Source organism: Chrysochloris asiatica, unplaced genomic scaffold, assembly GCF_000296735.1.
Source record: "Chrysochloris asiatica unplaced genomic scaffold, ChrAsi1.0 scaffold00363, whole genome shotgun sequence".
NCBI classification, from domain to species: domain Eukaryota; kingdom Metazoa; phylum Chordata; class Mammalia; order Afrosoricida; family Chrysochloridae; genus Chrysochloris; species Chrysochloris asiatica.
This window is the reverse complement of record NW_006408881.1, coordinates 1,215,291-1,228,519: the sequence shown is the minus strand read 5'-3', so window position 1 is coordinate 1,228,519 and position 13,229 is coordinate 1,215,291. Positions and strand designations below refer to the sequence as shown.

Here is a 13,229-nt window from a genome sequence, read left to right as displayed (position 1 = left end):
TGGCTGTGCAGCGGCTTGGGCCTTGGGGTCCCTGGACCTCAGTGGCGGCAGGTATCCGATTTGGGCCTTGGTTGGGCCTGGGCTTTTGTGACCAGTCTGTGGGCAGGTTGGGCCTCAGGGCAGGCCTTGGCCTCAGTGGGAGTGTCTGGGCCTTGGGAGGGCCTTGGCCTCAGTGGGCGGGAGGGCTTGTGCCTTGGGCGTTCCGTTGCCTCAGTGGCTTGGCAGAGGGCTGGTCTAGGCTGGGGCTGTAGAGGGCTGGGTTAATGGCTGGAGGGAGGCAGTGTCCGTATTTGATGACGTAACGAATGCCTCTCTCAGTCTCTCTGCACCGTGGGTACCCCGAATTTCCTGATATCCGCACCAATATCCCTCTCTATTTGTTTGGCTTTGTTAGTTTATGCTTCCTTTTCTCTGGAAATGCAGCCTTCTAAGTTTGGTTGCTCTCGCCCTGCATTCCAAGGTCTGCAGGGGGCAGAGGCACTTGCCGGCGCGGGCACGGAAGCAGGAGCCGCGTGCAGGCAGGCAAAAGCTTAAAATGCCTGTAATTCATCAGCAATTTGATTTTAAAAAACGAGTTCAGAATGTTGAAATATAAGATCTTGTGTTTGTTCAAAGGCTGTCTGTCTGCTAGACAGAGGTTTCCTATGTGCGATTCTGCCCCTTTTCCCCAGAGACTTCCTTACCTGAGTTGCCTGGTCAGGGAAGCGCTGCGTCACCCCCCAGAGAATCTTACATCCTCATCTCTTAATACTTTATTGCTAGTATAGTGGGAAAAAGGCTAGCCATAAAGTCTGGACCACTGAGTATGTTCTTTCTAGGAGGTTTTTATTTTAAAACACTGTAATGGTAACCTGTCAAGAGCTGATGTGTGACTGGGGAACTATTAGAGTTCTTCCTTAAACATTCAGTCATCTGAAAACTTGATCTGTCCAACATCCTAATTAAGAGCCCAGGCCTGGAAAGCACTGAGGCCTCAGTGCCTATCCTATCCATGTGCCCATCTTAACCTTGCCTACTTGTGCTTGTACCCTAACTAAGCAACCACTGCTAGGGAAGTTTGTGGGAGGAGTAATATAAGAGTCCATCTGAGACCCTTGAGGACACTGTTCCCAGAGCAGGCAAAGGAGTCCCCTCAGCTGCAACCAGAGTCTCTGCTCCAGTCACATTAACTCACTTTTTCATTGGCAGCTTCAAGGCAAGTTCCAGAAGATGACCCTGCGTATTGCTGACATGTGGCTGGGGACAGACAAAGACTGGAAAATGGGGAAAACCAAAATTTTCCTGAAGGTGAGACCCCAAGGAACAAGCCAACCCCAAGTTTGGCCCAGGCCTTAGCAGTCAATCCTTGCTCACTTGGTCTGAGTCAGAGTCATGAGGCACCACAGCTGCAAAAAAAAAAAAAATCTCTGGAGGAGTGAGGTGTACAAAAGCCACCTCTGGAGGGGTGTAGGAGAGCCTGAGAAAGTTTGAGAGATCTTCTCACATCTCAGAATAGTACAAAGATACTGGGAAGTGGGGGGTGGGGTGAGGGGAGGGAGGGGAAGGTGGAGCACAGGATAGCTTTGGTGCTGGGGAGGGGGGCAATATGCAAGAAGGGGGAGGGGAATGGAAGATCAAGGCAGATAGAAGAACAGTTAGGCAGGTTTGCATGGGCTAAGTGGGACAGAGGTATATAATGTATGCACAACCTTGGAACAACAGGGCTCTGGGATACAGGGATTGAGGCATGGCTTGAATGGGTAAAAGTGGGGAGATAATGTTAAGATGCTTGGCTGTATTTTGAATCCTGGTTTCCCTTACATTGTTGTTGTTGTTATGTGCCATCGAGTCGGTTCCGACCCATAGCGACCCTGTACAGGGTTTCCGAGGGTGTAAATCTTTACGGGAGTAGAAAGCCTCATCTTTCTCCCGCGGAGCAGCTGGTAGTTTCGAACCGCTGACCTTAAGGTTCGCAGCCCGATTCGTAACCACTACGCTACCAGAGCTCCCTTACATAGCATTGTAAAATATCACTTGAGGAGGAGAGAAAGGAATAGCCAGAAACATCACCGTAGAAAGCTTGTAAGTCTGTCTTCAGACTATAACTGATTGAAATACCTAAAATGGGGCTACAACTTTCCCAGTGAAGGAGGCTTCCCATGGAGCCTTTGCACTGCACAAGACCATAGGTGGAATCCTGAACTCCAACCAGAATCTTCTGAGATGGGAAATCTCCACTTGAAAGGACAAGCAGACCAGCCTGGAGTGGCTAGAAGAGCAGAAGATACTTCCTGAAAGAAAGAACAACAGAAAAGATAAAAAACAGTAACAGTACAACTGACTACTACAAGAACAAGCAAGTTTTTCACCCAGGAGCCATTAAGGCAAGTGGTCAGGTTCCCTCAGAGCAAACCCCTTTCCAAGACTAAGACTCAAGGGGAATACACGAGCAGACATGCACTCTGACTGGTGACCACCTTGGTCACTGATACAGGGAAGTGGGGAAAAAACAGCAATGAAGTTGTGAGCTAAGTTCAACCATGTTCAATAGACTCCTGTGAAACCAGGTCGAAACCTGGGCCCAGAGACAATGACATAGCCACAGAAGACTAGAGTGGAGAGTGAAGCATCCAGCTGATAAGAAGTGAGGGCATATGCACAAGAACACCCACACTTGCAGATAATACCCACTTGACCTGGCTTCAATGGCTGGATGATCAGAATTCAACTAGAAGAAGAAAGAAGAGGGAAAAAAGAATAATCTGATACAATTTGATGAACTTGACCTATACCTATGGATGCAGTAGCTCAAAAAAGGGAACAAATCTTTACAGGAAGGCTCATTCCCACCCCCTCGGAACTTAGGGTTGACAGGGATGGGCAATTTGGACATTGGCTACCAAAAGTGGGGGGCTACAAAGGCAGGAAGTGACTGACTTACAAGCTTTCAAGAGAGAACCTAGATCCAGAGGGTGCTGAGGAATGTAGAATGTCCACTGAGTAATATCCAATCTGTCTGGGTGGGGCTGATGAAAGGAGATGGGAATAAGACTCTTGTGGTACAATAGTGAATAATTGCTATCAGGATTGACTGTGAGGGTTGGGAATGTAAAGGTAGATGTTTTGTAGCAAAAGGAGGGGCATGGTTGACTTTGCATTCCAGGAGCAGAGGTCCCTGGAACCATCAGGGGAAAAGAGCAGAGTGCCAGACCCTACCCAGAGAAACAGTAACACCAGAGATGGAGGCAGAGATGATGGCGTGGAAAGATGGAGAGGCTGGGGACTCTAGACCCATAGAGGGAGAGGGACTATGTGCTGATGACCGAGGGGCAGGCTTGTGGGGTATATCCTTTGGTTGCTTGATGATACATGGAGGGGGTTGTAATCATGGCATTGAAATGATATATGATAGAATGAATGTAAAGCTAATGTTCTCCCATGTAAACTATCACATAATTCACAATAAAAACTTTAAAAGAAAAAGAAAACAACAAGACTGAGGATGAGAGAAAATGAATGCAAAGGTTACCCTTGCTTTTCCTACCCACCGGCCTCTAAAACCAGCCATGTGGGGGCAGTCCTACAGAAGTCTTGTACATACATCATCCACCCAGCCCCAACAAACCAACAACTTAGAGGGAGGGCCAAGGCTGCAGCAGAGGCAGCCTCACAGGCAACAGCTCAGAACCCTGAGAGTGGTCCCAGTGCCTCCAGACATACCAGTGAGTGGTCAAAGAGCTTGGGAGAGAAACTCTATGTCCCCTATGCCTTTGGTAGAGCAAGCAAATGAGGAGAAATACTCTGCCAGCTCCAACCATCCTCCCCCCAACCTTATCTCCACTCCCCCTTAATGTTAGGTGGTCAGAGGAAGGGAAAGAGAGGCTTATACTGGATGCTGAGAAGTGGTAATCTTTGGAGGGAGGCCATCTGGGCATTTTTGCTCCCCCAGCTTGGGAGTGCTCACCTCTCTGTTCCTCCCCACTCCCAGCATGGCTGCTCTTTGAGGCTATAGCAAACATCTGGTCCATTCCTGCAATCCTAGTGCCCTCCCTAGAGAATCCTGAGAGCATACTGGATTATGAGGTGGACTTCTAAGTACAAGATCAGCATTGGAATCTACCAGTCACTCCATGGAAGGAATAAGAGAGTTTTTGCTCCCATAAAGATTTACTGCCTTAGAAACCCTATACAGGGTCTCTATAAATTGGAACTGACTCCACCGCACATGACCAACCAACCAACCAGTGCCCTCCTAGGGCACACAAAGAAAGAAGCTCAATGCCAATTTAATGCAGACTGATAGAGGCAGGAAAGAGCATGCTGCTCTACATTGAACAAAGTCTGCAACTTATCCAGGAGTGCAATGACTCTGAACAATAAGCACTGGGCTTTGAACTGCAAGGTTGGAGGTTTGAGTACACCAGCAGCTCTATGAGGAAAAGATGAGGTTTTCTGCTCCGAAAAAGATTTTCAGCCTCAGAAACCCTCTATACAATGTCACTATGAGTTGGAATTGACCCGACAGCACTTAACAACAACTGCCTATGCTCAATTATTGCCTTCTGAAACTGAGATGGCAGGCCCGTACCTCTCATCTCAGGTCTGGGGACTCAGGGGGTGCACAAGGCTGGCTGAGAAAGTGACAGCCCAGGGATGAATAAGGCTTATCCTCTTACACCTTGAATCCTGTGCATAGTTTGCTTATATTGAAATGAGAGTCTATTGTTACATTTGTTGTTGTTGTCCCATAGTGACCCTGCATACGTTTGTGACCCTGTATACATTTGTTGTTGTTGTCCCATAGTGACCCTGTATATATTTCCTAGGAGCAATTGGTGAGCTTGAACCTCCGACTTTGTGGTTCAAACCGACTTTGCAGTCTAGGGCATTAACCCACAGTACCACACCATGATGCCATTGTTACACAATAGAATGCAAATTTCATATGATTTGGGAAAAAGAAAACAATTGCAGAGAAATTCTATGCCCACAGGGCACTACTTCATGTTCCCACTGCCCTCATTCTTCAGAGCAGAAAAGAAAGTTGCCAGATTTAATTACCAAGAATAAAGAGTTGAAATGGGAAGTTCTTGGATAGAGGTGGGGAGTGTAGCTGACAGTTCCCTTCTGTGAGTCATATCAGAGTCAGATTGAGGGCTCTTCCTCCAGCTCACCCTCCTGGGGGCATGTACAGAAGAAATTTGAGAGGCTCTGTCTTCCAAGATTAAGCAGGCCCTAGGCAAAGATAGGAGTGAGAGCTGGGAAACTGCCTGATGGTTCTCCTTCCTGCAGGACCACCAAGACACTCTGCTGGAGACTCAGAGGAGTCAGATCTTGGCTACAGCAGCTGTCACTATCCAGAGGGTCCTGAAAGGCTGCAGACACAGGTATGGCACTGCCCTGCGCAGTCTTCCACTCCCTGCACCCTTGGCCCACAGTCTAGCAAACCAGGGCTATATGCTCTTCCACTGGTCCCTCCCCAGGGTGATTGCCGCATAGGACCTCATAGGACCCCTGGCCTGTACTGCAGTCTGTGTTGGCCAGAGAATTTTGCTTCATTATTTGATTGTTTGAAGAAAAGGTGGATGGTGGGGGTGGGGAAGGGGGTGGGGAGAAAACTCACTGTATAGCAGGTGAGGCAAAGGAGGTGTTGACTCTAGTCTCAACTACATTTGCATGTCCTATTTCAATAGGCTTAGATAGTGTATAGGTTTATGTTTTGAAAGGAACCCTGGTAGATTGGTGGTTAAGCACTTGGCTGCTAATCAAAAGTCAGTGGTTTTAACCACCAGCTGCTCCATGGAAGAAAAATGAAGCAATCTACTTCTGTAAAGACTTACAGCCTTGGCAATCCTATGAGGCATTTCTACTCTGTCCTATAAGGTCCTTACAATTTGGAATCAACTCCATGGCAGTGCTTTGATTTTAGGAGGGAAAGGAACTATCTTTGATTTCATTCAATAATCAAAGTTCAACAACTTTGATTTGGTCAGTAAGAAAGTAATACTTAATTTTATTCAGATTCAGCAAATGAGCAATTATTCTACCTCCCTCACTCTCTTCAGGTTTTCTGTGTCCCTGTCCCCTGAGATCTCCTAACTTTCCATCATAATCACATGAGGCATGGAAGTCTAGAAATGAGAACAGAGGAAGAGAGAATGTGCCTACTGCCAGCAGGGCCTCAAGGCAGGGAGGGATGGCCCATTTAGGCCAATGTGCTGGAGAGGCAGCTCTCCTGCTGGGGACCATGGTAACAGTGACTTCAAATTGCTGCCACCAGCACCACATTGAGCAGTTGTGTACAACTAGAGACCCAACAGTAGCTTTCTTTATGACTGGTAACATTTTTTAGCCAATCATTTTACTTTGAGATAATTATGAATTCAAATGCAATTATTTTGTGTATGTTTGTCATTCTTGCTAAGTGCCATCGAGTCGGTTCCAACCCATAGTAACCCTGTACAGGGTTTCCAAAGAGGAGCTGGTGACCTTGAACCACTGACCTTGCAGTTCAAATGAATTTGCAGCCTGGCACATTAACCCACAGCGCCACACCAGGACTCCATTTTTTGTATAGGGGGGTGTTTAAAATATAATAAACCATTGGTCAATTCAACAGTGTTTATATATGTAATTCAGTGACAGAGATTCTTCATGTTGTGCAGCTAATACCCCTATCATTTTCCAAATTATTCCACCATCATTAAAATCATTAACCCAATGCCCTCTTTGCAAAATCTTTCCTTTTCCCCCTCCCTCCCATCTTGATAATCACTAATAGTCTTTGGTGTCTATATATTTGCTTATTTCATATAAGTGAGATCGTACAGTTGTTGCTCTTTTGTCACTGACAATTTCTCTTTATGGATGAATAGTATTCCATTGTATGTATATACCCTATCTTGTTTATCCATTTTTCTGTTGATGGACATAGAAATTATTTCCACCTATTGGTTAGTGTGCAAAGAGCTACAATGATCATTGGTCTACAGATTTTTGTTTGCATACGGCTTTCATGTCTTCTGGATATACAGTATATTCAGGATTGGAATTTCTGTGTCAAATTTTTTAGAAATAGCAGCTATATTAGTTTACATTCCTACAGGAAATGGATGAGAGTTTCAGTTTCTCCATAACATTGCCAACACCTGTTGTTTTCTGTTTTGTTTTGTTTTTGATCATTGCTATTCCAATAGAGGTGAGGTGACATTTCATTACATCTTCCTAATGGCTAATGAAGGAGCCCTGGTGGTGAAGTAGTTAAATGCTTTGCTGCTAACCAAAAGAGTGGCGGTTTGAACCCACCAGTCACTCCAAAAAAGAAATATATAGCTGTGAAAATTGACTCCACAGCAACAGGTTTGATGGATAATGACAATGAGTATTTTTTCATGTGTTCATGTGCTTGTTGGCCATTTGAATATTTTCTTTGGTGAAATGTCTATTCAAGTCCTTTACCCAAGCTGTGATTGGGTTAGTTGCCTTTTTGTTCTTAATTTTTAGGTATATGTGGAGTCCTGGTGTGGCACTGTGGTTTAATGCACTGGACTGTAAAGTTGGTTTGATCCGCAAAATCGGCAGTTCTAGCTCACCCGCTCCTCCTCGGAAACCCTATTCAGGGTTGCTGTGGGTCAGAACCAATCCAACCGCACTTAACAACAAATATATATATATGATTCTTATCAGATATATAGTTCCCCCAATTTTTCAATTCAATTCTATTGGTTTACAATGTCTATTATTATACCAGTACCAGCTGCTCTGGGGAGCTCTGTGACTTTGTAGGATAGGAAATGGAATGCTAACTACAAGATTATCAGTTCAAACCCACTCTACCAGCTGCTCCTCAGGAGAAAGATGAAGTTTTCTGCTTCCTTAAAGATTTACAGTCTCAGAATTCCTATATGGGGTCTCTATAAGTTGGAGTCAACTCAACACCACTTTGCAACAACAACACCAGTTGTTTAAGTTACTCTGACTTTATTCTATGTTTTCAAATCAATAAGTGTGAATCATCCTCATTTCTTTCTCTTTCTCTTCTTCTCCTTTGTCTTCAAGATTGCTTTAGTTATTTACACTCCAAATAAATTTAAGCATTGGTTTTTCCATTTCTGCAAAGAGGGCCATTGGAATTTTGATGGGGATTGCATTGAACTCATATGCAGTTTTAAATACTACAGAGAGACCCCATGTACGATATCCAGTTTTCTCCTTTGGTAATATTGACAAACCTATAGTACAATATCACAACCAGAATATTGATGTTGATTGTTGTTGTTGTTAGCTTTTGTTATTAGCAAATTGTTGTTAGGTGACATTGAGTCAGTACTAGCTCACAGAGACCCTATGTACAACATAACGAAACACTGCTCGGTCCTGGGCCAACCTTACAATTGTTGCCACGCTTGACCCCATTGATGGTGCTACTTGGCCAATCCATCTCGTTGGTGGCCTTCCTTTTTTTTTTTTTTGACCCTCTGCCTTACTAAACATGATATCCTTCTCCAGTGACTGGTCCCTCCTGACATTATGTCTGAAGTATGAGGGACGAAGTTTCGCCATCCTGGCCTCTAAGGAGCACTATGGTTACACTTCTTCCAACACAGATCTGTTGGTTCTTTTGGCAGCCCATGGCACTTTAAATATTCTCCCCCAACACCATAATTCAAAAGCATCAATTCTTCTACGGTCTTCCTTATTTACTGTCCAGCTTTCACATGCATATGAGGTTACTGAAAATACCATGCTTGGGTCAGGCACACCTTAGTCCTCAAGATGACACCTTTGCTCTTCAACACTTTAAAAAGGCCTTGTGCAGCAGATTTGCCTATTGCAATATGTCGTTTGATTTCTTGACTGCTGATTCCATGAATGTTGATAGTTGATCCAAGAAGAATGAAGTCTTTGACAACTTCAATCGTTTCTCTGTTGATAAAAATGTTGTTTATTGATCCAGTGGTGATGATTTTTGTTTTCTTTACATTGAGATGTAATCCATACTGAAAGCTGTGGTCTTTGATCTTCATCAGGAAGCATTTTAAGTCCTCTTCACTTTTAGCAAGCAAGGTTGTATCAGCTGCACATCGCAGGTTGTTAGTGAGTCCTCCTCCAATCCTGATGCCGTGTTTTCCTTCATAGAACCCAGCTTCTTGGATTATTTGCTCATTCAAACAGGTTGAATAAGTATGGTGAAAAATACAATCCTTTCTTAAATTTAAACCATTCAGTGTTTCCATGTTCTGTTTGAACAACTGCCTCTTGGTCCATGCACAGATTCCTCATGAGCACAATTGTTCTGGAATAATCATACTTCACAGTGTTGCCCATAGCTTGTCATGATCCACACAATCAAAAGCCTTTGCATAGTCAATAAAGCACAGGTAAACAAACATGTTTCTGGTATTCTCTTCTTTTAGCCCAGATCCATCGGACATCAGCAGTGATATCTCTCATTACACATCGTCTTCTGAATCCAGCTTGAACCTCTGGAAGTTCTGTGTCAATGTATACTTGCAGCCATTTCTGTATTACCTTTAGCAACACTTTACTCTCATGGGATATCAAAGATAATGTCTGTTGATTTCTGCATTCCATTGGATAACCTCTTTTTGGAATGGGACAAATACGGATCTCTTCCAATCAGTCAGCCAGATAGTTGTCTTCCAATTTTCTTGACATAGATAAGTGAGTGCCTCCAGTGCCACCTCACTTTTTTAAAGATTTCAATTTTTATTCCATCAATTCCTGGGTCCTTATTCTTTGCCAATTCCTTCAATGCATTCCTTCAATGGAAGACCAGTTAATACTACTATTATTCAAATTTACACACCAACCACTAAAGCCAGTGAGTCTGAAATAGAGAATTCTATCAACTTCTTCTATCTGAAACTGATTAAATATTCAATCAAGATGTATTGATCTTTACTGGTGATTGGAATGCAAAGGTTGGGAACAAAGAGGAAGGATCAGTAGTTGGAAAATGATGCTAGAGATCGCATGATAGAATTCTGCAAAACCAATGATTTGTTCATTTCAAATACCTTTTTTAGACAGCCTAAGATATGACTATACACATAGACCTCACCAGATGGAATACACAGAAATCAAATTGACTACATCTGTGGAAAGAAACAATGGAAAAGCTCTATATAATCAGTCAAAACAAGGCCAGTGGTAGATTGTGGAATATACCATTAATTACTCATATGCAAATTCAAACTGAAGATAAAGAAAATGAAAACAAGTCCACAAGAGCCAAAATATGACCTTGAATATATCCCACCTGAATTTAGAGATCATATCAAGAACAGATTTGAAATATTAAACACTAAAGACTGAAGACCAGAGTTGTCAGATGACATCAGGAACATCATACATGAAGAAAGCAAAAAGTCATTAAGAAAAGAAAGAAGGAAAAGATCAAAATGGATGTCGGAAGACACACTGAAACTTGCTCTTGAACATAGAGATGCTAAAGCAAATGGAAGAAATGAAGAGGTAAAAGAGCTGAACAGAAAATTTCAAAGTTCAGCTCGAGAAGACAAAGTCAAATATTACAACAAAATGTGCAAATATCTGGAGTCAGAAAACCAAAAAGGAAGAACACGCTCAGAATTTTTCAAGTTGGGGGAACTGTAGAAAAAAATTCAAGCCTTGACTTTCATTATTGAAGAATCCTCTGGGCAAATTAATGAATGATGCAGAAAGCATCAAAAGAAGATGGAAAGAGAGAACAAACAAGATGGTGGATTAGGTAGAAGTACAGTGAGGAGCTCCATCAACAACAACTGAGAATACTGGACCAAGCAGGCTCAAGGGATGGTGCCAGACCTCTGAACCACATATAAAGGAATATTTAGAAGGTTGGAAGGCTTACAGCTAAGGGAATTGGTAGCAGAAGGAAGAAATCCAGTGCTTTCTAACCCAATATGCTCAATTGCTCCCAGAGCCTCTATCTTGTGAGAGACCAAGTGGGGAAATTCAAAACCTACAGAAAGCCCAAATGATTAATAATAGAATATCAGAAATGGACAATACACTGAAAGGGCAAAGGAATAGAATAGATGAGATAGAAGCCAGAACTAGTGAGCTAGAAGATAAATCTCTCAAAACTACTAAGATAGAAGAGCAAGCACAAAAAAGGATTTTTAAAAATCTGAAGAAGGTCTAAGATTCATGTTGGACTACATGAATAAGAATAACTTGAGAATTATCTGCATTCTGGAACAGGAAGAATCACATAAGGCCACAGAGGAGATAACTGAAGAGCTTCAGGAATAAAAATTTCCTAACATCCTGAAAAGTTAAAAGATAAGCATTCAAGAAGCTCAATGAACTCCAGGAAGGATAGACCCTAAAAGAAAATCACCAAGACATATAATACTCAAGCTCTCCAAAATCAAAGATAAGGACAGAATCCAGAAAGCAGCCAGGGAAAATAGAAATGTAACATACATAGGCAAGCAAATCAGATTAAGTTCAGATTTCTCAACAGAAACCATGCAGGCAAGAAGGCAATGGGGAGACATATATAAAACCCTGAAAGAAAAGAACTGCTGACCAAGAATACACTATCCAGCAAAGCTGTCAATCAAATAACGATGGAATAACATTCCAGGATAAACAGAAGCTAAGGGATTTTGCCAAAACCAACCCTGCTTTGAAAAACATCATAAAGGAAGTTCTGTGGACTGACAACCAACAAGAACTGACAATAACCAGAGAATGATGCATGTGGCAGCAACACCCTGAATTCAATCGACAAATGGAAGAGTCAAGAACAGAATAAAATGATAAAAACAGAGGATCTGGGAGATCAGTCTATGTTCAAAACAATTACAATGTGAAAGAAGGTAAACACAGAGGAACAGAGATCCAGGTGGTGAGAAAGTCAGGTAGATTTCAGGATAAAATAGACTGTCTTAAATGGAAGGTAGAACTAATAGAATATAAGGTAACCACAACAGTGGGGTTGGGGTGGGGGGTTTAGTTCAGGTGTTGGGGAGGACAATACAAGAAGAGGGAGGAGGTGAACAAACAAGATAGATAGGGGAACCCTGAGACAGGTTTGCATGTCCTAATTGAGACAGAGGTAAATAGTGATGCATACTCAACCTTAGAACAACAGGGCTCTGGGATACAGTGATCTAGGCATAGTTTGAAAAGAGAAAATAATACTAAAATGCTTGACTATCTTATGAATATGGGTTTTCCTTGCGTAGTATTATAAAATAAGACACTTGAGTGGGCTAGAAAGGAATGTTGGGAACCATGATTACAGAAAACTTGTAAGCCTGACTTCAGCCTATAACTGATTGTAATACCTCAAAGGGGTTCTAGAACTTACCCAGTGAAATTGGCCTCTTGCAAAGCCTTTGCAGAGTATAGGACCTTCGGTGGAATCCTGAGTCCCATCCACAACCTTATGAGGTGGGATATCCCCACTAACAAGGACAAGCAGACCAGCCTCGAATAGCTAGAGCAACAGAAGATACATCTTCAAAGAAAGATCACCAGGAAAAAAAACAAAAAACAAAAATGTCAGCATGACTGGCTACTATAAGAATAAGCAAGCTGTTTTCCGGGAAGCCATCAAGGCAAGCAATCAAGCTCCTTCAGGACAAACTCCCCTCTAAGACTGAAACTCAAAGGGAACACTCAAACAAGCATGTAAGCTTGCTGGCAACCACATTGGTCTACTGGTGAGTGGAAGAGTGGGAAAGGCAGCAATGAAGAAATGGACTGAGTTCAACTCCAGTCCATTGACTCCTGTTGACCTGGAGGTGAGAGAGAGAAGAGTAAGGGCTGGTTGGTCCAAAGTGTGGTGAGACCTGGGGACACCTGAGCCTACAGACAAGGACATAGCCACAGATGGCTAGAGCTGAAAGTGAAGCCCCCAGCTCATATGAAATGAGGGGAGATGCACAAGAACACCCAAATGTGCAGACGTATCCATTTGACCTAGGCTCGATGGCTTGATAATCAGAACTCGACTAGAGAATGATTTAAAAAAAAAAAAAAAAATTTTTTTTCAATAAAGGAAACAAGGGTAAATTGCTTTAATTTAATGAACTTGACCTATACTCATAGAGGTAGTAACTCTAAATACCAACAGAGAGTGATGGAGTCTTCACATCAAGTATTAATGCTACCTCTGTACACAGGGTAGATAGGGACAGGCAACTTAGACATTGGCTACCTAAAATTGTTGTTATTGTTGTCAGGTGCCATCAAGTCGGAACTGACTCATA

At 42.8% G+C, this 13,229-nt stretch overlaps 1 protein-coding gene across 1 annotated transcript in view; it reads left to right on the top strand.

Moving 5' to 3' along the window:
* Positions 1–13,229, top strand: part of MYO7B (myosin VIIB) — a 118,837-nt gene that overhangs the window by 67,560 nt on the left and 38,048 nt on the right. Inside the window, exons 17-18 of the mRNA XM_006876207.1 lie at positions 1,189–1,287; positions 5,272–5,366. Coding sequence (XP_006876269.1) covers positions 1,189–1,287; positions 5,272–5,366 — 194 coding nt within the window. The remainder of the gene's footprint in view (positions 1–1,188; positions 1,288–5,271; positions 5,367–13,229) is intronic.